The sequence below is a fragment of the Anas acuta genome, chromosome 4 (assembly GCF_963932015.1).
Source record: "Anas acuta chromosome 4, bAnaAcu1.1, whole genome shotgun sequence".
NCBI lineage: Eukaryota > Metazoa > Chordata > Aves > Anseriformes > Anatidae > Anas > Anas acuta.
This window is the reverse complement of record NC_088982.1, coordinates 42,656,058-42,682,345: the sequence shown is the minus strand read 5'-3', so window position 1 is coordinate 42,682,345 and position 26,288 is coordinate 42,656,058. Positions and strand designations below refer to the sequence as shown.

At 40.5% G+C, this 26,288-nt stretch overlaps 1 protein-coding gene across 5 annotated transcripts in view; it reads left to right on the top strand.

The window, feature by feature from the left end:
• NR3C2 (nuclear receptor subfamily 3 group C member 2) overlaps positions 1-26,288 on the top strand; it is a 201,622-nt gene that overhangs the window by 154,113 nt on the left and 21,221 nt on the right. For all 5 annotated transcript variants that reach the window (XM_068680919.1, XM_068680918.1, XM_068680920.1 and 2 more), the window contains 2 exons: positions 13,010-13,348; positions 13,787-13,931. In XM_068680919.1, coding sequence (XP_068537020.1) covers positions 13,010-13,348; positions 13,787-13,931 — 484 coding nt within the window. The remainder of the gene's footprint in view (positions 1-13,009; positions 13,349-13,786; positions 13,932-26,288) is intronic.

Sequence of the window (26,288 nt, the reverse complement as noted above, 5' to 3'; positions counted from 1 at the left end):
CCACACTGTCAGTTGTGAAGACATACTCGGGTCGTATGATTCAAATCATGCTTATGGGTAATTTTGCAGAGTTGCATTTTCCCTGGAAAGGTTCTTAATATCACAGGGTAGTACATACAGGATGTTTTAGAAAAGTTCAGGGTGATTTAGTAAAGCAGTTGATTAACATGGTTATATTCTTTTTTTTAATGACTAATCATAAACTGATGAAAAATGTGGTTGATACAACTGCAGAAGACAAACATCCAGCTTATGTTTCACAGATAGGACTGCTGTTCTGGTAAGCAGGACAGAGGATTTCTGGAAGATGAAGGACAGACCAGCAGCAGTAGGATCTATAAGAAATAAGGTCATTTGAGAGAAATCATTTGAGACTTGATGAAAACAGAGGATATGGAAATCACGCAGGTGAGGAAATGTGTCTCAAAAAGTTTTGCTGCTTGGAAAAAATACCAGTGCATACTGAATTAACAAGAAAAACCACAAAGGGAAGTGCAGCACTTACGAAGTGGAGCTCTAGTAGTAGTAGTGAAGGAACGAAAATGAAGTATTTAAAGCATGGCGCACTCTTTAGCATGAAGTGGAAGCACGAGCACTTGAGACTCAGAATGAGAGGTGATGTGAAAGTGTTTGCTTATTGATGATTTTGAGAAACTCTGAACATGTTGTTGAGTAGCCGTGTCTCCAACGTAGGTACAAAGAGGATATTTGACACTCAGTAAATGTCTATAGGACTGTATCAGGACCAATCGGGATGGCTTAGTGTTATGATCAGAGTGAAGGGCACATAAATCACAGAACAGGCTTGGTATTGGGTATCAACCCAAATAAAATCAGGAGAGAAGACTTGGATGAGGAACGCCTGCAGAAGGTTGGATGAGAATGGGTATCTTGGGAGGGAGGTTGTCACTTGGCACAAGGCAGAAACCAGTGATCATAGCCAAGAGCATTCAGTCTGGTACATTGGAAGATTTCAAAATCTGTTCTCCAAAGTTTCCCGAACTTTGTTTTTAACCAAATTATTACCAATGCCAACAGCTCAAGCTGCTATTGTGCTGTTGCTGCAGGTGTTTTGGAGTTGTAGGTGAAAAGTGCTGGAATTGTATGTGACCTATACTTTGCATTCTTTGTTGGTATTTTACTGCTAGTCTTTAAATCTATTTGATGAATAGTTGAAACTAGCAATGCATTTAGTAGACAACAGCTCAAAAATCATAGAATTTGCCATCCATTTGATGAATGAATAAATAATCAGTAAAATATGAGTTATGGGAGCATCTGAAAAGGACTGATTAAGATTGGCTTTCATCAAAATTATAATTTTATTTTGTAAGCTTTTTATAAGGCTTTGTTTATCAGATGATTTAAATATTTAGTAAATACATTTCTTTTGAAATTAATGAAGAAGCACAAAAGGGAGTTTTATGTACCAAAAATGTTTGCTGTGAGGCTGTATTATGTCAGTTTGGGATTTTATATGAAATATATGTGGGGGAAATTTTCATACTTTAGACATTTCTCATTAAAAATCTTTATCAAAAACAGCTTGATTTGATTTTAACAGGAAACCACTAATTGGCATTTGGTAAAAGTTGTTCCCACACGGGGAGGAGTACCCCTATGAAACTGTTATTTTTCAATTAATTATCACTTTGAGGATTGCTGAGAAACAAGCAAATGTGTTAGACATTTTCCCTGACAACCTAAATATTCCTGTAAAATGCACTTTGGAACTCAGCTTTCTTTTGTCACTTTTGTCCGTTATCTCTTCATAAATGCATAGCCCGAAGCTCAGCGTAGCTTAAAAACGGATTAATTCCTCCTGTCTTCTCTTCCTAAACCTTCCCCAGTGCCTTCTCTTCTTGATTGCTGGGGACAACATCACTGTCTCATCAGACAAGTACATAACCTGAGCTTCGTCGCTGGGTCAGACCTCAAAATATGCAAGATTTTATCTGGACTTTCACTTTAATTTTTTCCGAGAGGCAGCTATGATAGCTTCTGCGCTGTCTTTGCAAGGCTGCTCCTTTTATCAGTGCTCCAAAGACCATCCCTGCAAGCAGATCTCTGTGCCTGTGGATCCACAGTTCTGAATCCTGCACGCAGTGAGCCAATGAAAGGAATTTGTCTGTTCCATAAAATGTGTTCAAGTGCTGTTATGAAGTGCCACCTCCCTGTAGGTTTTTGTACTTCACTGCTCGATTTCTCCAGCCATAACTATAATAAGGAGGGAACGTAGAATTATCATCAAATTTTGTGAAGAATTCTCATTAAGTGGGTGCATAATTATTTGAAATAACATTATCCGAAAGTAGCTGTGAATAGTTTACTATTACACTGGAAGGGTGTCTGAAGTAGGGTCCTGTTGAGGGTTAGTTCTGGGTCTGCAATTTCACTAATTACTTGGATAACAAAATCCAGAGTAAATATGTAACTACAGATTTGGAAGTTCTCCTCTGTGAACAGAATCAGAATTCAGAAGTACTTTTGGTGCTGGTCTCTGAAATCAACACGGTGGCATTTTCAGTGAAGTGCAGAGGGTTACACTGAGATTTCAGGCATGCTGGTATGAAATAACAAAAAGCAGCTGTTTTGGGAACTGCTGAGAAGAGCGAACTGTGGTTGCATAACATTAAATGAGTCAATAATGTAAAATAGGCAAATCTGATACAAAGGTATTATTCCCTTCTCATCAGAGATGGCAAGCGTGGGCCTGCTGACTGTGGTTTCAGTACTGCTGGTCAGGGTGGTGGGGCTGGGACAACCTCGTGAATCGGTCACTTCCCTTCCTGTGCCAGTTGCTGGTACCTGTGTCCTTCCTGATGGGTATGTCTCATCTCGTTTTAAGATCTCCAGTGTGGAAGTCTCTGTTGTTTCCCTTGATAATCTTTGCCCGTTTTTCACAGACCTTTACATTTTAACTCCACACAAGACCACCCAAAAACCAAACCCTACGTCTGAGAGCGTTGTCCAAAGGCTTCTTGAACTCTGTCAGGCTCAGTGCCATGACCACTGCCCTGGGCAGCCTGTCCCAGTGCCCGAACCCCCTCTGGGTGCAGACCCTTTCTCCAACCCCCAGCCTGACCCTCCCCTGTCCCAGCTCCATGCCGTGCCCTCAAGTCCTGTCGCTGTCCCCAGAGAGCAGAGCTCAGTGCCTGCCCCTCCGCTCCCCTCCTGAGGGAGCTGCAGGCCGCCATGAGGCCTCCCCTCAGCCTGCTCTGCTCGGGGCTGAGCAAACCAATCAACCTCAGCCACTCTTCCCCTCTAAACCCTTAGTCAGCTTCCTAGCTCTCTTTTGGACACTCTCTAATAGTTTTGTGTCCCCCTTATATTGTGGCACCCAAAACTGCAGACAGTGCTCGAGGTAAGGCCACACCGGTGTAGAGCAGAGCAGGGCAATCCCTCCCCTAAACCAGCTAGCCACATCGTGCTCGATGCACCCCACGGTAACGCTGGCCCTTTTGGCTGCCAGGGCACACTGTTGACTCACGTTCAACTTGTTGTTGCCCAAAATGCTTGGATCCCTTTCTGCAGGGCTGCTCTCCAGCCTCTCATCCCCCAATTTATATTTATGTCCAGGACTGCACCATCACAGGCAGGTTGCAGCACCCAGCACTTAGCTCCTGATCCATCTCATGCAGTTGGTGATTGCCCAGCTCTCTTGTCTGTCAAGGTCTCTCTGCAAGGCTTCTCCATCCTCGAGGGAGTCAACAGCTTCTCCTAACTCAGTATCACCTATAGAGTTGCTTAGTATGCATTTGAGTCCTGCATTAAGATCAGTTATGAAGAACTGACCCCAAAATGGTGCCCTGTGGAACCGCACTACTGACTGGCCACCAGCCTGTTGTAACCCCATTTGAGCTCCACCCATCAGCCAGTTGTTCACAAAATTTCATGTGTTGTGTCTAGAGAAAGGTGTATACAGACTAGAGACAGCACAAGGAACACAGATAATTAGAAGCTTAGGGAAAAAAAAATATTTGTAAGGAAGAGTTGAAGAAACACAATTTCAGTTAGTGTAGAAGAGAGAAACATATTCAGACTTCCAATTCAAAAAGTGGTATAAAGGATGGGACAGGAAAGATAATTTGTTTTTTACGGCCACTGGGGGGATGATTAAGAGAAATCAACTTCAGTACAGAAAAAATGATTTGGAATAAGAGATGTTGGGGAAAAACTGAGTAGTTAAATGTTGGAGAAAGATGGGGGATGTTGTGAGATTGCCTTTGTTGGAGATTAATAACGTAGTGGGCTGGGCAGAGTATAGTTGATGATCCTACTCAAAGCAAGAGGATAAACTGCTTCACATGCATCATCTCTGTGCTCTGCAATGTGGGGCAGCATTACACTGTGCTGGATATTGGGATCTGTTCCAAACGAGGCAAGATGCAAACATTTCTGAAACTGACATATGAGCAAGCAAAGTAAGAAGCAGTAAATATTTATTTAGTTACAGAGAGTTTTATTAGCAGTTTAAATCAAAGAATTTAAATACATTTAAATGAACACAATGAAAAAAAAATGTACGATTATGCAGATTAAAATGTACTTTCAGAGCTTTTCCTTATCCCTATATCCCTATACTTTACCTCTCTTGGGTATACTGAGTGTGAACTAAGAGCAAGAGTGGCTGGCATTTATAGATGTGCTTGGATGTTTTTGTCTGTCCAAAGGCAAATAAAATGTGACATAGCCATAGATCAGTCTTCATGCACGTTTATTCCTTGTCTTTAAGCTGTCCAATCCTGTCAGATTAAAGTGTTACTTATTAATTAGTAAGCAGCTGTGAATGGTGTTGGCAATGCCAAACTCTGTCATTATTTCCGTTCTGCCTACCGTTTCATTCTGCTGAATTCAGTCACTGGCTCTCATCTTATTCTCCACTAAAAGCACGCTTCTGCTGGTAGAGGATAAGGCAGATATTTGGATTTTTTCATAGCTTTGTTACTTAAATTAAAAATTCTACCTGTATACTGATTCCTCAGGCTCACAGCAAGTGATACAGTTTTCTATCACTTTGTATCTCCTCGGGGACAGAGCTGTCAGAAACTGCTTCTAAAATTTATTTTGCTCTGTAAAGGTGGGACCTTTATCTTCTTTCTCACCAGCTGCAGCCTTCCTTTCTTTGTATATTTAGATAAACTGCGTGGTCCAATTCAGTGTATCTCAAATGCTGTTGCAGAAACCACCCTTGAAGGGCTACTGCTTTGCAAGTGCAATGTCCGTTTGATACTGTCATACATGACAAATCTAAGTAATTTTGTGCTCTTCCTTTCAGTCCCTGTACAACTTGTCCCCTGCCACTGTTGTTTTCTATTTGCTTTCTCCCCTTGGTCTGCCCAGTCAAACTGGTGACTCATCCTCTTGGGCATGCGAGTCTCCAAGATTTGTACCCAGGTACAAATCCTCTTACACGCAAGACAACACTCAGCTTCACATTTAGAGGTTCTTCATCAACCGCAGCTCTACTAAAAAGCAATAGTTTGCTTTCCAGAGTGGGTAATCAGTTTAAGGAAGCTTTAAGATCCTGTCCTTGTTGTTCCCTTCTTTGTTTCTTGAAGAATAAAATGTGCATGCCTGAATGCACTTTTTGTAGGACTAATACTTGTACGATCTTGTTTGGATTATTGCTTTTCACTTTATTCCATGTGTGTGTATATATAAAATGTCTATATTATTATCTAGAATTTGCTCAACTAAATCTCATACCCATTGTGCTAGACACTTAAGTGAAAAATATGTCTGTACCAAGATAGCTCAAAATTTTCATATATGTCAAGATACAGCAGACTGGGGGAAGGGACACACTATTTGTGGTAGCAGTAAAATAGCTAATGAGAACAGATGTCAGCTCACTGAAGCAAGTGAGGCAAAGGCACCAGGCAAACACGATGGAAAGTTTCAAAGGAGGAAAAAGTGGCATTTTGTTGGCGCATTTATCTGTGCAAAGGTGGAAGCAAGCGATAAAGTACGTATGCTTGGTGAGGGCTCAGGAAAGTCTTCCCAAAAGCTGTTGCGGCTGCATCAAGGGAGACTCCGCAGCTTGATCCTTTGGTGGCTGGTACAGAGCAGTGCCCAGGGTTGTGTTTGGAGGGGAGAAGCAGGCGGCAGCGGAGGGGTGTGCAGGAAAGCTCCAAGATGTTTGGTGTGAGGGCAGCGGGACAAAGGAGGATGGGTTTGAGGGCTGGGAAGGAGGCAGTGGTTGTAGCTCAAGTGCAGAGCTTGAGCAGTGAAGCTGGGACCTGGGTGGAGGAGCTCAAGGCTGTGAAATGCAGGTATTGCTGGCAAGGTGTGCGGAGCGGGCTCAGGCAAAGGCAGTCATAGATGAAGGGCTTGGGTGAGGAGGAGGATTTTGATGATATTCAAGGTGTGTTTTGACTGCAGCGTCTTTTCTGTCCTCACACTGACTAGATCACTGGTAGTACTATGCAAGTGGTGTTACTTTGAAATAATCACAAATTGTACCAGGAAAAAAAGGATCTCTTACATTGTTTGAAGTGCATCTAATGCATTTTTTCCATTTGTCTTTTACATTTATTTACTAAAATAACTATTTACTAAAATTGCTGGGTTTTCTTCTCCTTTACCTCTTTCTATTTTATTTTTCTTAAACCTCCATCTTTTTCTGTGCTGTGTCCTTTCATGTCCTTTCTGGTTTCCCATTTCCTTCTGCTGATGTTCTCTGCTTTCCACCAGAGGTAGCATATGGTCTTGTAATGTGTTCTTGGTATCACTTACTGACTCAAATATGTTTTGCAACATGGATGAAATTAAGATCTGTTGGGTCAGGATCAGTTTGGTCCTGGCTCTGGCAGAGCTTTAGAAATGATAAATAAGGCTCTGGCTTAGTTGCCTGTATCATGACTTCAGCTTTACAAGCAACAATTGCTTTTTGATAGGCAAAAGGCAGGATCTGAATATCATCTCTTAAAGAAAAGAAATCTGGTTCCAGGGAATTATCGGTTACAAGTATTGTAATTCACATATACCTACACAGAACTATAGATGATTTTTTTATTTTTTATTTTCTGATTTTGCTTTAGAGCTCTGGATACCAGTTTGAAATTAAGGATCATTTTAGATTGTTTTCTAAATTTAAGCACTACTACAATTCTGCAACCGAGATATTGCCCTGTTAAAAACTGCTGATTTATATAATAAGATTTTTTATTTTTTTATCTACTATTGATAGCATTTTGTTCTTTGGCATTTTTGGATCCCATTTCTTTACCAACAATACTAATTTTGAGCCTATGAAGAATACTTACCAGATTTGGGGCTGTTTGAAGTTCATAATTTAATTCACATTTACTCCCTGGGGATAGAGGGAATAGATTAGCTCCCTCTAGACCCAGCTTGTATAGCATGTGTAAGTTTACTGTGGTGTCATGTAGTAGCTTAGAAGTCTTGTAACTAACCTAAAACATCAGACTTAACCTCTTAAAATTGGGAATGCTGTGGATTTGTAGTTGATGTTCACATCAATTTTATTCAGAAAATATTTTGCAATAGGTTAATGTCTGGTTAATCTCCTGTTATGTGATATGCAGCTGCATAAATGCTGTAGATGGCCAGAAGACTGCTGAGTGTTTTACCGATAACCTGAAAACTCACAATCATAAAACCATAGGACTTCTGGGTTTGACTTTCTGACAGCAGTCTAACAAATGAAGGGTCAGTGCTCAGGAGCCAGCTGTCCAAATCTGAATCCACCCCCGTCCCCTGACAATAGCTGTTTTCAAATGATTACACCCAGTCTTTTTGCTGGATTGTGAGTCTGAGACAGCAGTAAGATATCCATCCACCTTACAGTCTTACCAGTGCTTAAGACTGTGTTACGGTGATGTTTGTGCAGCGTCTGGCTTCCTCAGTGCCTCTGCGGGAGCCCCACTGGCCCTCTGGAGGCAGGTGGGACCGATGCTGAGGATGAAGAACCCCGATGCTGGAGGTGAGGCGCGCTCTCCCTGAGGTTTCCGAGCACGTGGAGCAACAGGTGGCTTGGCAGAATTTGAAGGCTTTCCTTTGGACTTGGGCAAAGTTAGGCAGAGGCCCACTCATGAAATCCAGGTAAACGTTTGCCCATTCCTTCCAGGGGAACAGAGAGTGTTATTTTCAGTCCGACCTGTTGCTCATTTATTTATTTCTCTGTTATACTACAATTTACTGTTGGATTAACAGGAAAGGTGTGTTGGACATGCCTGTTCAAAGTGCAACTTTGTGACCTTTCAGGTGCTTCACCTTACTTCAGTATTTGTTTTTAGTGTAATGTGCAAGACCTCCTAAAATACTTAACAAAAAATGTGTCGGATATTTAAGGAGTTAGCCTCGGGTATACCTGCAGTGAGTCTTTCACTATTGTTTAGTTTTCTTCAACTGTTACTCCAGCTCAGATTACTTAAAAACACAGGGGTTACGATATCATGGCTGCAGTAATGCTGGACAAAAGGGGCAAGAAGTCACGGGCAGCACTGCCATCCCAGAGCAGGTCTTATCCCAACCCCAAATACTTGACAGGCTTCCTCTCTGCAGTGTGAATGCCCCATCCCTGTTCTGCACGGAAACCCTGCGACTTCTCAGACATCTCCGCTCAAAAGTCCTGATGAGCGTGGCTTTTCCCCGCTGATTCAGTGGTGGCTTTGTCGGTTTTCTAGTTGGTATTCCAATTAGAGAGCAAATGTGAAAAACACTTTCATGAGGCAGGCTCCGAGTGCGTACTTCTCTGCGCTTGTATTTAATCTTTACTTGTTGGTTTCTGTGGGAGTTACCAAACCAGTTGAGCTAGAGCGCTGGCGTGAAGCCAAATGAAAAATACAGTTTTCTTCACTGTAAACATGACTGTCAAACAGTAATGTTTTTCTCAGCTTCATTTTAAAGGCATTATAATGGAAGAAAATGAAACTAAAACACATTTTTATGCCAGTATTATACATGGAAGAATGCTATTTCTTTTTTTCTTTTAATGAAAAACGTAGAGAATAGAACATAGAAAATTCTGTTTTAATAAATATGTAATCAGTTATCTGTGTTTCTAGATACTTGATGGAGTTGGTAAGCCAATGCATTTCTTATTCTGGTATAGTTAGAGTGAGGATGCATTTCTTTTTTGCCTCTGCAAACATGAAAGATATGTAAAGTTCTTTATTTTTAGTCCTGTTTTGATAACAGAAAAAACCATAGTGCCTTATAAAACTTAATGAATAACAACAGCAAACATTAATCTCTATTCACTCCTTCGGGCTTATTTTTAAACTCTCTTTTCAGTGGCCAATAACTCTGGTAACTCATCGTCAAGTGTTCTGCTGAACTTGGCCATCGTTGCTTAGCTTTGGGGATTTTTTTTTATTTTTATTTTTTGAAAAATGTGGAAGTTCAGCTTTGCCTTTCTAAGATAAATGTGAACTATATTTAACGCTCACAGTGATTTCACCAGTACGTCATCCTGTAGGTGCAACTGCACCAAATGGGGAACAACAGCATTTTCACTTACTTTTCAGAATTAAATTTAACATGGTTGTCTGCATTGCCTGTCTGTAACTCCCCCCGTTTTATTTTGCAGAGTGAGGAAAAAGCCTTTTTAACAAAATGTCTGATCAGCTGCAGCTTTGTAAAATGGCTTTTTGGGTAGTAAGAACGGAAATTACATCTTGAAGAATGGATGTCAGCATCCACGTAACTTGATGCACCAGAGGATGAAAAATCCTTCAGTCGTGTTTCATTGTTTGAATGAGCTTTTTTAAGAGCTTAGTAATAGAAACGTAAGAAATAGGATTGAAAGGGAGGCTGAAGGGTCTTCTCGTCTGTCCTGTCTCTTGAGACAGAAGCAGTTTTAGTGAAACCTCTCCTGACAAACATTTGTCTCACCTCTTCCTTATAACCTTCAATGATAGTAACTCCGGTGTTTCTCTATGTAATCCGCGCTAATACTTCAGATAATTAGGAAGTTTTTGTAAAGTATATGTGCATAGTGGAACAACAGAATTTTAAATTAAATTTTATTAGCGCTAGCACATTTTTATTTGCGTATCTAATCCTTTTATTAAAAAATTCAACCCACACCAGTTGGTCTGGATATTTGCAGGCATAGCTAAATTAAGAAATTATTGAAAACAGAAATACATGCTGCAGACGAGTTAATGAAATGGTGTGCAGCTCTCTGAAGGAGAAGTTATGAAAGTTACACGAAGATCTCTGATGATCTCTGCAGATCTCCTGGCTGTGTTGATGCTGAAATCAGCCAGGAGAAACCTTCCCTCATTGTATGATGGAAATGACACCAAACTGATGTTCAGATTTTGCACTTCCTGCTGGATTCAGTACCTCCTGCGGTAGCAAAGGATTGTGTTCATGTTTTGACGGTGACAGTCAGAGAGCACCTGTTGGACAGGGCACCCTCAAGCTCTTGCGTATGAGTGGGAATGCTTTTATATAGCGGTCTCTTGGGTTTTCCCTAACAAACAAGCTTTTCTTTTGGATCTTGGGATGAGCCAGCTCCTCAGAGTTCAAGGTACCGTGCCGGTAAGGAAGTGTTGGAAACAACAGGCTATTGTTGCGCTTGGGTGTGCATTGTCCTGAGCGCTGGGCGTCTGTATCCTGCCTCGCAGCACAACGAGCTCAGGCACTGCCGGTGGCTCTGGGCAGGCAGCCCCAGTTTCAAGGAAACAGTCAAGCACTAATGGCCCCCGGCACCAGCAGTAGTTCCAGGACAACAGCAGTGCTGCCGCTCGGGAGGTTTTTCTTAAATTCTGGGTTTTGAAGAGTTGGTAAAAGGGTACAGAGGTAGTTCTGTGGGTCTCTGTGGGGAATCTGGGGCACTGTGAGAAGCAGCAGGGAGTGCTTGCTTTGAACATTACCAGGAGGGAGCAGCACGGGGCGCTGAGCTGGGGTGGAAGTAAACATCTCAATAATGGAGCAGAGAGGTGAGGCGAGGTGGAGGCTGCTCAGAAAGGATCCTGAGACTGCAGTAAAGGAGCTATATTGAAGGGAAGAGGCGTTAGGAATTGATGATGGAAGGGAAAAAGATTTGAGAAGATGGACTTGGGACGAGGGATGGACTGAGATGGGTGTTAAGAAGGACCAAGATAAACTTGTATTTACTGATGCCAGCAAAAGGGATGTTGTAATAGTTAAGACAGAAGGGTGTAAGAGTCCAGACAAGAGTTTTAGCTGCGTACAAATAGATAAGAAAGAATGTATCTGAGAGCACTCCGAAAAGAGCTGCAATCATTTATATTTAATTCATTATTTGTTGACTTTAAAGATTATTTTACTTAACATTTCCTTGTCGTTGCTCCATGTTCAGTCCATCTGAATGTACAAGGAAGGCTTTCAGTTAACTGATACCCTGCATAGGGTTTTAAATGCGAGGCTGTTGTTTTGTCTCTGCATTGCACTGTGTTTAATGTGGAACTGATGTGTATGACCTGTGCTGGTTTTGAGGCAAATCCCGGGATCACAGTGATCCTGCCTGCTCTAAGACTCCGAGCTGTGCTGCTGGGCAGGGCACCGTCTCTCTCCTCCTGGTTGGTGCTGGGAGCAGAGATAAAAGGAGCACCCCTGTTGGGAGATTCTCTCCTTCCTCAGCCTGTATCCCTGCTGACAATTCCTGTTTCTCCAGGTGTGAGCTCTGGGCATGGAAAACTATCCAAAGTCAAAAAGGGAGCTTGTTCCAGTGTCACATAATGCAGCTAAGGCAAGCTTAGCCTCTGGGGTTGACACTGATTGCAGGTACAAACCACGATACTGAAGGAGCAAAAGGGTAAAGCAAGCCTGCACTGCCTCTTCTGGATATGTTGTACACTGAGCAGGAGAGAAACATTGTGCAGAAATATATTTTTATCTGGACAAAAGTTTAACCTAAAATATGTTCAGAGCATAAAAGGAATAAATATTTTAACTGTCTATGGAAATCAGTGGGAAATACTGCTCAGACTTCAAAAAATTAAGAACAGTCAATGAACTATTGGAAGGAAGTGGGTGATGGATTGCCTCCCCCTCCCCCCCTTTTTATTTTTTACTTAATTGTCTTACTTTTATTCTTCTATTTGCTGGTCTTTCCTCACACTGTAGGATAATTTTGCTGGGTTGGGAGCAGGACTTTCTGCCCACTTAGATACCCATGCTTCATGTGGCAATGTTGGGAAGGCAACCCGCAGGGTTCGGCCAGCATCTCTGCCAGGAGTGGAAGCACGCTAGCGTTGTTGTCTTCCAAGAATACTTAGCAAAGAAAAGTAGGGAGGGATAGTTTTAAAGGGGAAAAAATAATTTAAAAAAAAAAAAAAAAAGAGGAAGGCTAATCATTAAGAGAAATGTTGATAGCAATGAGAGAGAAGTGTTCCATGAGGCTCCGTGTTTTTTGTCTAACTGGGTGTACATATTTGTAGCATTGTTTCAGAACTAGCCAAGAGAGAGGACGAGGATCTTAAGAAAGTATCAAAGCAGCGAAGCCAAAGGGATTTGACTAGATTAGGTTGTTCAAAATGGATTGACTGCATTTCGAGTTGAGGCGCAGCCAGGGTGTGTACAAGTACTCAAAAGCTTAGGAGAGCTCCAGGTCTGCTAATTTTAGGCATTGACAGGGAGGTTTCTTTTGATTAGCAAATGCAATGCAGAACATGAACTGCAAACCTGCAGGTGATAAGTGATTCATCTACGGTATAGTATAAATAAACTTCTGGAATGTTTAATCAGCACCTACTGCAATAACTGGGATGTTTTATGCCTATCTGTGTAGAGACAGGTAGAAATGCAGGTTACTGGACACTGACACTTGTAGATGCACACTAAAGCAACAACAACAAAAAAGAATTTAAATGTTTCTTCTGTTCCTTTTTCCAGTGTAACAATGCTGTAGGCACTGAGGTATTTCCTGAGGTCCTGGTGATTTCTGTGCACATTTCACTTGCAAACTTTTGAGATGCTGCTTCTGCTTTGATTGCCTGTCAAGCCAGGCTTATGCTGGCTTTTCACAGTTTCTACGCTAACTTGTTTTTTGTGCTGCTTGTCTTCACAGCCCGAAAGTCCAAAAAGCTGGGGAAATTGAAAGGGATGCACGAGGAACAGCCACAGCAGCGGCAGCAGCCACCACCCCAAAGCCCTGAGGAAGGGACGACGTACATCGCTCCAGTAACTGAGCCCTCTGTAAACACAGCACTTGTCCCCCACATGTCTGCTATCTCACCAGCACTTACTCCCTCTCCTGTTAAGATCCTTGAAAGCATTGAACCAGAGATTGTGTATGCAGGATACGACAGTTCAAAACCAGACACAGCAGAGTACCTACTTTCCACCTTAAACCGCCTGGCTGGCAAGCAGATGATTCAGGTGGTAAAGTGGGCAAAGATACTTCCAGGTAGGACCATGAGGTATTTGGTTGAAATTTCCATTAAGTTTTCTAGATTAATGAACCAGTTGCATCTTTAGTCTGTGGGCTGAGTTGAAAGCCCTCATGGTGGGGAATGACATGAACATCTAAGAGATTGTTGTGTTTTGTTTTGTTTTGTTTTTAATTTATATAATGTTTGTTTCATGTGTTTGTGATTGATATTTTAGAAGCTTTCATTCCGAATAATAGCCTCTTAAGAAGAAAGCATGTTTTGTCACTGAAATAAAAAATTACGTGTTTTTTTTTGTTTTGTTTTGTTTTTCAGAAATGTACTTTGTAGGACTGTTGTTCTTGTTCTTGACTTCAATACTAGAAAAATACCAAGTGATGTATTTTCAGTGCTGGTTTCACCAACCCTTATAAAGCACAACATAGTTCATGGGTATTTTCTGGTTTGATCTCTAGGATTTAGAAACTTGCCTCTCGAGGACCAAATTACTTTAATTCAGTATTCGTGGATGTGTCTGTCATCATTTGCCTTGAGTTGGAGATCGTATAAACATACAAACAGCCAGTTCCTCTACTTTGCTCCAGACCTGATCTTTGATGAGTAAGTATTTCTTAATGGTCCTTTTCAATGCAAACTTGAAGGATTACTCTTCTTTATTTGGTTTTCAGTCTAAGAAAATTTCAGCTAATCCCAGTTTAAGAAGTAGCTAAAAAGATTTTTCAGTGACTCAGTTTTCAATTGGCAAAGCTGTATTACCACCATCCTCTTCTTAAGTATAGGGATGCATTCACAAACTGGGAACAACTTGCTGGCTTCAAATATGACTGATACACTACCAAGATTTATAGAAAAAACATTTTCTGGTATCTACTGGAGCTTGGAAAAATATCTAGCTTCAAGGAAATGTGAATGTTTAAATTGCCAGTTTTTTTCAGAGCAGTCATATAATAGTGCTTTTGTTAGAATATACAGCTGTTCAATGAGTTTTCTTGACAGTCTTAATTACCCTTCTTTGCAATCATGAAAGAAGCCAAAATGTTTTTTCAGTAATGAAACATAACTTCTTTTATGATACATTCAGAGAAAAAGAAGGATCAACCAAGGAACCATTCCTTCTGAGTATGTGTGTTCCTTCATATTTCAAGTTTGTGTTTTAGTGCTTTGCCTTTGATGAGTATAATTTAATTTCTGTTCCATTCGCCTAGTGTTTATTCCAAGACGGTAAAGTCATAACGTAAATGAATACACAGGCAGTCAAACTGCAGTCACGTCATGTGCTCATCCCAGAAGGTATTTTTCCTAGAGGTAAAAATGAGACACAATCAATAGGATATGGATGCTCTTGAAGGAAAAAACAAAACAAGAATGAATAAAAAAATAACTTACTACTCAATCTCCTGAAGCATTTTTAAGTGTTTATTTCTTGGAGAAGATGCTTTGTCTCTGTCCATCTTTAACATTTTTTCTTTCATATAAGAATTCTTAAATAATTAATACACATAAGATGTGGTCCCAAAGCAGGAAGATTGTTTGTGAGTGGGTTTTTTGTTTGTTCATTTTTTGTTGTTTGCTTTCCCCCTCCCCCCAAGTAAATGGCAGTTCACTGCATGTGGTTGAAAATATATTGCTAGACCATTCTCCTTGTTGAAAGCATTTCCACTATGACCTGGGACATTAAAGAATTACCACAGAAAAAAAGTATCTGTATCTAAAGCTAACTCAAACTGTGAAACTGAAGAATTGAAAGAGTTCAATTCTTCTGTGAAAATGCAGACCTAAAAGTTTGAACACAGAAGGAGCTTTCCCTCTTCTGATGAAATCAGTTGGGGGGGAGGGTGTCAAAATTTATTGGACAGGGAAGTCAATCCCACTTGGAAATAAGTGTATTGGAAATAAGCTAGTAGTCTTGATACTGCAGCTAGAAGCAGCTTCCAGAATTTGAGACCAATTGTGAGTTTTGTTTTGCAAGACTTGAAGTAGGTGCCTGCAGAATTATACTGACGCTGAGATTAGGATCTAGTCAGTAAAAGGACTGCAAGAAAGAAATTTCATAATGAAATGGTGAGGTAGCTGAGCACGTGCCCACAGCAACTCCAGGGTCTCCATCTTTGGTGATCTCTAAACTTTGACTGGGCAAAGCCCTGAGCAGCAAGCCTGCAGCATTGCTCCAGGCATTAGCCCTGCTGTGAGCAGGGGGTTGACTTGAGAACTCCAGAGATGCATTCTAACATAAGTTATTTTGTGATTCTAAGTTTAATAAAAGCAACTTTTTCCCAGTTTTGACATAAGATCAGAGGAGAATTACTGGAATTATATATGTCAACCAATACAGTTCAGTATAGAAAACATTCAGGTAAGCACAAAACCTAATAAGCAGTTTTGAAAGATTGAAGATTGAGAATGGAAGTGTCATGCAGTATTAAAATATCTATATAAATATTCCTGTATGGAATTCAGGGTCATTTTGACAGATTAATCTCTCAGGTGCTCAGGTGAGCAAAACAAGATTGAATCTAGCAAACTTGGTAAAACATGAGCAAGTCTAAGAACAGTTTTTCAAACAAGCAGGGCAAAAAGCATAAGTAGTCAATGACAATTCCAGTGCAATTCTTGTACAAGTGATTTTTCAGTGCCCATGTTTCATTTTGTTTTATTTCATCTTCAATATCACTACTTCAGGAAGTAGGTTACCTCATTTTTTTCACTGCATTTACCTTGTCTGTCTGTAATAGGGTTTAACCTTACTGCTTCATTTTATATCTATTCCCATTTGTGAAAATATACTGGTTCGAAGCTTTGCTCTGGAATTGCTGACGGCTTGTCCTACACAGGCCTTTACTTCTGTGCCACAGGGTTTATCAGACCTCCCTAAAATTCACTTGATGTAACTTTTTGAGTATTTTATCCCCACTGGCATTTTAGGACTTCTATTAGTTGATGCAGAATGAAAGGGAGATGCTTGAAAATGACTTTTCCTTCTGCTGGCTTGAGAGAATTGTGTTTCTACTAACACTAGGCCAAGATTTTCTTGTTATTTCTTCATATTGTGTCTGGAGAGGTCATTTCCCGTCCCTGGGCAAGAAGTAATTAGGAGGGTCCCTTGCCAGTATGCTACCCAGAGGGGTTCAGCATTTTTCTTCAATGAACAGTTAAGAAGGAGTGAAAGTAGAGGTTGGCATTAGCAGAATTATGTTGCTTTGTTTTGCATTAAATGAATTTTCCGTTTACTCTTAACTACTGTGAATAAAAGGAAGCCATAAGGTTTCTGGAAGGCCATGATACATTATATTGTTTTCTTTCTTGTTCTGAAGGCCTGTAAACAAGACAAGTAACAAATGAGAATCTCTGCTGCTAATAGCAGTTAAAGGCACCTCTGATTGCGTAAATGCCGAGCAAAATGCCTCCCCAATAAATACACAGCTTGACTTCCTGTTAGGCGCATGCAAGGCTGGAAATATTTGACCACCTTCATTTGGTCAGGTTATATATCTAATTAAGTGTACTGTTTGTCTTCATGGATCATGCATATATTCCATTGCTTTAATTGGGTTTAAGCAAACGCCAAGATGTGAACTGAGGGGTAAGAAAATGGCCACGCAACCACTCAACCATTCAGCTGGTTGCAGAAATGCCAAAAAACAGGCTGAAGGGGGGTATACAATAAAATACAATAAACCAATGCATTTTATGTTGTGTGTATGTAAGTCACCTTACCATATGTGGTTTTTTAATCCATTGCTTTCATAACATAGTTGTAATCAAAGCTAGTATGCTGTAGTTATAGCTTGAGTAAGCTACAGCCATGGTAAATCTGTAGAGCTCTGTTGTATACGTGACACCACACAATTCCTGTTACAGGTAAACACTCTTATAGGATGAATGTTTCATGTGTAATAACACTTAAAGGATGCTGCCATTACGTTCTTAAGGTTGCAAACTTAAATCCTAGAAGTTGCAAAATCCTAAAATTAAGATAGTCTGTATGAAAATGTAATTCGAGCCCTTCAGGTCTGTGCTTTAAAAAACGTATCCATAACCAAACCTTTAAGTTGTTATCCCTTATTTTTCCCATGCGACTTCTTCCTTTTGTATTGATTGGGTTGGATGGGTTGTAGGGATGATAGAGGATTACGTAGTGAGAGATTTGGGTTTTTGCTTCACTTGTTGCAGTTGAAAGTGGTTCAGGAGAACAAAGAGAGATTAATTGGGAAGATTTTCTTAAAACATGGTAAAAGACTTCCTGATCGAAGACCCTAAGTTATGAGACATTTCAGGTTCCTACTGAGAAGTAACAGAAATCCCACCAAATAAATAAATAAATAAATAAATAGTGTTTGTTTAACTCGAAGGGGAAAAAATTCTCTCAAGACTTAACCAAAGACTTTTAGCTGAAGTTTTCTAATCTAATTCAACCTGAGGCAGGCATATGCATGAACAATTTCAGTCCAGAACATTAAATTTGTAAAATTATACACAACTGAAAGCAGGAAACTGAAAGAGTTCTGCTTGAAACGGGTGCAAGAACAAAGCAAGAGATGTAGCACAATGTTTTTTTAACACTAAAATGAACAGTTCCTATGGGGAACAGCCTAAAACATGATTTTTAAGACATGATCATAGAAGGTGGAAAAGTTGGTTTCAAATTCCCTTGGACTCTCCCTTACTGAATGAATTAATCACTGAACTAATAGTTAGAAGAGCGTTTCTCTGGCTGCTTCCTGTTGAAGGAGAAGTCCACAACATTTTGGAAAAGAGATGGCACAACAGTGTAGGTCCTAGAAGAAATCTGATGAGCTGAACCTTTAAGTAGCAGGAGTTTGCACTGAAGAAGTCAGATGCCTAAATCCCAGAGAAAAGCAAGGGATGCTCCTTTTTGTGGCCATTTCTGTGATGGTTTTGGGCAGTTTCTCTTCACCCATACATTAAGTTAAGGCATCAGCTAACCTTTCAGAGCCTCAGTGAGGAAAAATAGCACTGACAGGTGCAGCAGTGACAGCAGAAGCCCAGCAGGAGCTGAGACATGGTGTGGTGAGGATCCTCCCTCCCATAATGTGGAAAACCATTGGCAGTGCTGGGATGGGAGCTGCCTTTGGGGTCACAGCTTACGCTCCCAACATGTCCCAGAGGCCAGAAACTGCATCGCTCACAGCAAGCTTATCCACCTCTTTTCTTAAGGGTGGGAATGTTGGCAATTTGTGTCTGCGCAGGGCAAAAATCCTTGCTGATGGCATTGCTGATGAATATTAAAGATCAGACCATGCATCCTCTTTAGCACGCTGTACTACAGCTTCTTAGTTTCTGCTGGTGTAAAGAAACCAGACCTGCTACGTGATGCTGAAGTTCTGCTGCAATTCTTTATTCTTCTTTCAGTTTGAGATTTTACATAGTCTCTTTGTTGACTTGTAAATTCTTGAGGTCTCTTGAAGAAGGGACTGAAGCTCCAAAATATTTTACTATTTTTAAGAAATCTATTCAAATTGTCATATTTACCATTCCAGCCTTAGCTAGCTGTAAAATGGCAATGATATGGAATAATGTGAAAAGGTTCAGTAATACTGAGACATCATGATGAGACATTTTTGTATGTTGAAGAAAAGTACGGCATCAATATTTCAACAGTATTTTGCAAATGCACTGAATGACTAATGTTGTGTGTTTTCTTACTCCTTTGATTTTCTTGGTTTGTCATTTGCAGCACCAAGAGTAAGTCATAGGTGCATAAGCATACAGGTTTTGAATTTTCTAGCCATTTTACTTTGTTCTAACTGTCGTAACATTTTTACAGATTTTTACATTTCTCAAGGACTTGAGTTCTTAGCCTGATTAAAAATAGTACCAGGCACTGCATGAAGTACCCCAAATCATTAAAGAGAACTTGAAAAACCAAGTCTAAAAACTGAGGACAGTTTCCATGAACATTTAGATCAGCGGTGTCTTTTCCCCAAGCCTCATCTCTGAAATTACTGTATTGTGTCATATGCAGTTGAATCCCTTAAAATAAACAAGTTTACAGTAGAGGCAGCAGTTTACTGAATGCTACAGACAAAACTTGAAGAGGAGAAGAGGTTTTAACTGATAAAGAAAAACTTAAGGTTATGGATTATGAAGTATGAAGTGGATGTCATTCCTTTCATTATTGCCATTTTGGGCAATTGTGAAGCTACTGGCTTCTTTTCTAGGTTGTAGTGTGGTATCAAAGGCATTTTCGTTGTAAAATCAAAACATCTCCTTCAGATATCTTTAAATAATATAATGTATGTAACCCAGCTCTATGTATGTAATGCAGTTTAACAAACTAACAGAGGTTATTACAAAAAAGTATAAATCCTTCCTTTAAAGCACAAAATTTAACTTTCTCTAAAAATGTATTTTTTCAAGGATCTTTCATGCTATGCCTTTGGTAATTCCTCCAACTGTGAAGTTTAAAAATTTAGAAGCAGAGAGAGGTTGATACTAGCAATAGAGGAAAAATAGAGAATATATTTTTCAAATGAGAACATTGATGTATAGCAAATGAGGTAGAGAGAGGCAGAAAAACAGCTTCAGGATGTGGGGATTTCTGTGAAGATTCAGTTCTGACGTTGTCTTGGGATGTGGATGGGCAGAGGATTTTGTGATGTTGAAGGAAGTTATGATATTAAAGTAAGAGTTAAGATCTTGCATGGCTGAATAGATAGGATTTTATTTAAAATCTGCATTTATTAATAATGCATATTTTATTAGTAAAGAGCATGTTCATTGCATTTTCATTACATTCCTAATATCCTAGCATAATATACTTGTGGAAGCTGAGACCATTAGGGTATTGTGTTGTGTAACAAAGTGCAAGGAGGCAGCTGCCTCTGTGTGACCTTTTGGTGCCAAAGCCTGTAAGTCTATCAGGTATTCTGATTTCTGTAGTAACACCAGGAAAAATCAATGTAATAAAATAAGCTGAATATTTAAGAGCAACAGAGTTTTTTAAGCTTATATACCTCTAGGAGGATGATTCTTTAGATCTTCTGTGCGTGTTGATAAAGCCAGTAACTTTCATTGTGTACAAGGTGACCTTTTCCCATACCCATTTTGCAGGATGATGCCTGTTAACTGTAATGGGGCTTGTTTTGGTCTCTTCTGTGGTTTGTTAATCCTGTCTAAATTTAGGTAGATTTTTGTCATCTTTTCAATCTAGCAGTCTCCAAATGCCTCATTTTTAATTAGTATTGCTGCAGTGATTGTTGGTATGAGTTGTTAGTGTTCATTCTTTGCTGATACAGTGTGTGTGTGATTGCTGATCTTGTTAAAAGGTCAGCAAGCACTCCTTGATACTCTTCCCTGTAAGTTTTTTGCTTTAAATATTATTTTGAAGAGGAGTCCTGCGTTTATAAAATCTAAACTGTCAGTGTAGCGAGATGTGGATATCTTTATCAGTAATTTTTTTATATATACATTGTCAGTTTTATTTACTTTCTTGTAAAGCCCAGCTCAGTTTCCAACCAGTGATGTATATTAGAAGATTTAGTTCTGTACACATCCTAACATGGTGCAGACAGACAGAAAATGGAAAAACTAGTCACACCTGTACCTGATAGATGTAACATGCTTCAGCTAGTTTTTTCAAAAGTCTCACTTCGTTTCAGCTAGCTTTTTCAGTCTCATTTTGCTTTTTCTTTGTAAACAGGTCAATGGTTGGGTAGAACACTAAATGCAGCCTCATTGTATAACTTTGTAAAAGCTTTGCCCTTAATGCCATTGTCTAATCAATTAAATTTTAGAGTGCTTAGACATCAGTGGATGAGAAGCTTCTGATTTTGGTTAAAGCCGTGAAATTATAATGGAAAATAGGAGATAAGGTGGTTTTAAGGAGATCTCTAAAAATTAAAAAACCTGTCAGAAGAAAGGTCCTTCTAGCACAGTTTCTCAGTCACTAAAAACAGCCATTTGCAAAGAAAATGCGAGATCAGGACAAGGATAAAATGATAATTCTTCATTTGCCTGTTTGAGCAGTCAGCAATTTAGGTACTTTCTGAATGGGAGATTGCATTTGGACAGTTGTGCTTAATAAGCCTTCTGTATCTTTCTTCTGTGAATTTGCCTCATACCTTTTTGAATACATTTATAATCCTGACATCTAAAATGTTCTGTGGCAATCACTTTTGCAATTTAATTATGCGTATTTGTTTGTTGGAGATGTTTCTAAAGCAGATACCTGATAATTTAACACAGTACCACTTCATTCTTGTGTTTGTAGAAATAGTGGATATATTCCTTTTCATCCTATGTATGCTATTTATCGTTTATAGATCTCTGTCAAGTCCTGTTAGTTCTTCTGCGAGCTGAAGAATCAGCTAGTCAATTTAATCTCCTCTTGTGTATCAGTTTGCTACCCCTGGCCATCCTCATCTTCTTCCTCAGTACTTATGCTGTATTAATTTTGGGAACAGACCAGAATAACACGCTGTGTTCAGAATGCAGTGGATTTATGAAGTGGTGAGATTTTGATTTCTGTCTCGCTCTTGATTCTTCTTCTCTCACCCTTTGCTGTTTCTTTTCTTTATTCTTTTTTTTTTTTTTTGACCACTAATAAACACAGAGCAAGCATTTTCAAAGAACAGAAACCCAAAAAACCTGTTCCAAATTATACCTGGCTCTCCTTATTGTGTGATGTTTGTTAATTTAGAGTTAATTATTCTTTATGTATAGTGAGAGAAGATTATACTGTCTGCATTGTCTTGCAATTAGTGATTTTCACCTTCCATGTTTCCAGCCAGCCACAGTTTTGCAAGATTTTTCTGCAGTTCGTCACAGGCAGCTCCCAAATGCATTGTCTGGAGTCATCGGCAAACTCTGCCACTTCCAAAGGTCTGATTTTTTTCAGATGATGTATGAGTACAGCTCTCAGCAGAGCCCCAGTGCGGAGCTCGGTGAGACTTGCCTGGTAGCCTCCATCACCTGTGAGAAATGTCCTTTTATTATTACCCTCTCCCTCCTATTTTTAAGCTGCTAATAATCCATGAAGAGCCCTTCCCCCTTATCTCTAAGCTCTCTTTAAGAGCCTTCAGGAGATCTTTTTAACAGCTTTAAAATCCACCTCTGCCGTGACTGCCTCCCCACTCACCTCCTGCTGCCAAGCGCGGTGTGCCGGAGGGCTGAGACCCGTGGTTACCCGTGCCGGCACACCGACAGACAGCACTGCAGCCTGTGCCCAGGCTGCCTGCCCCAGTTTCCTCTGTGTGGAAACCAGGGCAGAGAAGAGGAGGAGCAGAGGGCTGGTGTTTGCTTAGGTCTCACCCCATACGGACATGGGATGCAGCTAGACCTGGCGTGTGCAAAGCATCCCCGTCAAGCAGGTGCTGCCTGCATCAACCAGAGCATCCTTGTGCTGCTGGCAGAGATTAGTGAGACGTGACCTCCCTTCACCAAAGCTGCTCTGAATTTCCTCCATTACAGTGTTTTTATTTACCTCCTAGTGCCCCTCCTTCAGTCGTTTTGCTGGATGCAGGAATGACACTTCCTAGCCTGGGGTCTCTTGAGTGCTCCCTCTGCTCTCCAAGGCCCATTTTAAGGCATCAGTCCCATTTGTCACCTTGTACGCCTTTTATAAGGGCAATTTAAGCAATAAGCTGTGCATCGCAGTTAGGAGATCAGCAATTCCATATTTAAGTTACTTTACAGCTTGTGGATGGATGCCATCTTGTCTTGGTGATTTATTACTATTCATTTTACTGTATTTTTTTTTTTCTAAGCCTTGTTCCGCTCGTGCTTCGATCTGAAGCTCGTTCTCACACTCGCTGGCTGAAAAGGGAGACTGGTGCGGAGCCTTCCTGGACTCCCGTGTGGAGAATACTGACGCAGAGGTCTTACTTAACTTTTCTGCTATGGTCTGATCTTTCTCAGACACTTCTTTTTCATCTGATCATCTGTTGGCCCCGTGGATGCTCTGGCAGGTTTCCAGCCTGTGATGTGTTTGAAAGGGTTTGGTTATTCGTTTTTATGACTTTAGCATGAAGACTTGCCCAGTGATTTTACATGTAAGTTGGCATAATTATGCTCTCTGTCTTGTCTCGGCATGACTTCAGGACATCCACAGGGCTTTTGGGAGGGTGTCTTTTCAGTTCCCTTAAGGTCCTTGGCACGCAGGGTTAGGATAGAGAAGAGGTTTGTCCCTTTCAAGTCTCTGTTTGAACGTGATGTCGCTTTAATCTTTCTGCAGGTTGGTGAGTTGTTTGGTGGCATCTCTAAACGCCTTTCATATTCATAGTGCTTCCCTTCATCACTCTCCTGGTGGAGTTAAATATTTATCTTCCAGATGAAAAGGCAAATTAGAAAGTAGTTTCTGCAAACTGGTATGAGAGGAAGGCATGCCTTGGCTGACTTATGGAAAACACCAGGCTTTGCGTGACAGCTTGAGCGAAGTCTTGATTTCTGAGGCATTGTCGGTACAAGAAGAGAACTGCTGCTGCATGTGGAGTAGAGCAGTATTTATGCTGACGAACCGCTGCAAGTGACAATGAGCCCTTGCATAATGGATGTATGAAACGATACCAGTGGGTACCATTTCTAGCTAACGATAACTTTCTCTGATGAACTTTAAAAGTATTTATTGTCATGTGTATGTTATCATCGCTTATTATTGAATGTGGTTTTGAAAAGGCATTTTGGTAAAGGCATAATTATGTATTTTCTCATTTAAACTGTGATTTGTCTCTTTCAGAAGGCAAATGCAAACCAAAAGAGAGTATTTGGTATCAGCGTTCTATTAACTGCATAATTAACTGTTAATTGCAGCTGATACTTGAGGCTTTTTTTTGCTGTTAATGTGTTTGGAATTGTAGGGTTACATAACTGGGTGATTATTAAGTTGGATTTTAACACAAGTTTTCTGCTATTGATTGGAGCTGAAGCTCTTCCTTTGCAATAATTACCCACCAAGCTGTTGCCAGCTCCTTGGCTGATAGGCACAGAGCAGGGGAGCACTTAGCTAAACCTTTAAAGCAGCTCTGACTCTTTCGTATCGGTTACCTGGGGTTATGTTCTCCAGGAGCACCAGCAGGAGTTTCTCAGCAGAAAACTTCGATTTTCAGAACTGGCTCCTTTAAGTTCAGTGTAAAAACCGGCAAGTTTGTATTCCTGGCTGACCATGTCTGTAGAGCTGTCTTCACGTGAAGTGACCTTCCTTGCCCACCAGTGTTCAGCATTGTTCCTCCTCAGGTAGGGCATGGCAGAGGGATTTGGGGCAGTGGGACGGGCCGAGATGACATTTGGTGGCAGGTCTTGCAGCCTACATTTATCCATAGTCATTTTAGCCAACCGCAGGGTAAGAGCTGAATTTTACAGCCAGGGGAGAGCTTTGGCTGCTTTCTTGGTTGGAGGAGGAGGCCACTGAAGTTGGGATGTTTTATTTTTGTTGGCTCACTGGCAAGTTAAAGGAAAAATGGGCACAACCCAAATTTCTGTGCAGTTGAAACTGATGACAAAACATCAATTTTAAGAGGATTGGTTGCCTGCTTTTGCTGTTAATGCAAGGTAACATATCATTTCCTTCCTGGTGGCTCTAAAGCTCTAAGGGTTGAAGGCAGGATGTTGAAGGGAATGTTTTCATCTCTTTCTGCTGTGGCTTGCAGAGTGAGCAAAGGCTAGAAAGTGCTGAATAAGAAATAAGTGCTGAATGAAAAGTCATGATTGAATTTTGTCTGAATTCTGCATGTATTTTGGCTTGGATTTTGATCAGTGCAATAACTTAATGATGCTGCTCCAGCACTGCTGACTTTGGTTGCATTTATAATGGCTTCAAGACTGGAAACAGGTGTCTGGGCATAGTCCATTGAGCAGAATGATGCACAGCGTGCTTGCCAGTGTCACCGTACACAAGGCAGTGCAGTGATTGCCCCTTTGCATGGAAGAATTGGTTCGTTTTGTGCTAGGTAGTGTCATTCTGTTTCCACTGTTTCTCATGATGGAGTTGCTGAAGTAAAATAGTCCATCAGGAAAGAGTAAGTTGCTGTTATAATAATATGTTCCTGTCTTTCTTACCCCAAGAATCTCAAAACGTTTTCCAGACAAGGGAACCCCTCCAAAAGCAGGTAAGATAATTTAGTCCGAAGGCTTTTCTAATTAGGTGGCTTGAGCAGCTGAACAAGGGACTCTCTGTGTGACCATGTCCCTGGTCTTTTTCCCATTTATCTGCAGTTTGCCTGCCTTGCCAGGAGGGTGTCTGATGATGTTTCACTCCTCTCTCTGCCAAGTTCAAACTGACCCCGTCTGGCATGGTGGAAAGCATACCTTGCTTTCTGATGTTTCCAAACTTGTTTTGACCTTCAGGCCTTTGGCAGGTTTTCTTCTTGGGTTTCTTTTGCTTGTTTGTTTGCTTGCTTTTGTTGCAGTATAATGTGCTGTCTGGATTTTCCTGAAACTATTTCAGATGATGGACAAGTTTCAAATGAGTACATTTAAGTCTAGTAAAGGAAAGGCTCTTGATTATAAAATTGGAAACGGTTCCTACAGGGGAAAAAATGTAAAATCAGGAAGCACAAAGTGATCTTTGACATCAGGCTTTTGCTACAAGCGTTACTAGGTCTCTTCCTAAGTCTTTTGTGAGCAGCAGAGGCGAAGGGACTAGCTCAGCCTGCATGTTTGTTCCTTTGAGGTGCTGTGAAAGGGAGATGTCTTTGCCCAGTTTTTCTCAGCATTATCAGCATGCCACTTGAGTACTGATGAATCTTCAAAATACCCACCACAGCTTTCTTTGCTTCCCTGACTATGAAGATGTGCAGTGGTTTTGAATAGAGCCTGTGAGAAAGTAAATAAAACATGATTTCCTTTGGTTTGCTTTGGGTCTGAGTTTTGCTTTTGAGCGAATATTCCTGGATGTGGGGGTTCCTTTATTTGGGTATAGTCAGCAGAGTTACTGTTTCCCTCTTCAATGAGATTTATAATACTTATCTTTATGATGACTTCATGAATTATAAGTTAGTTATT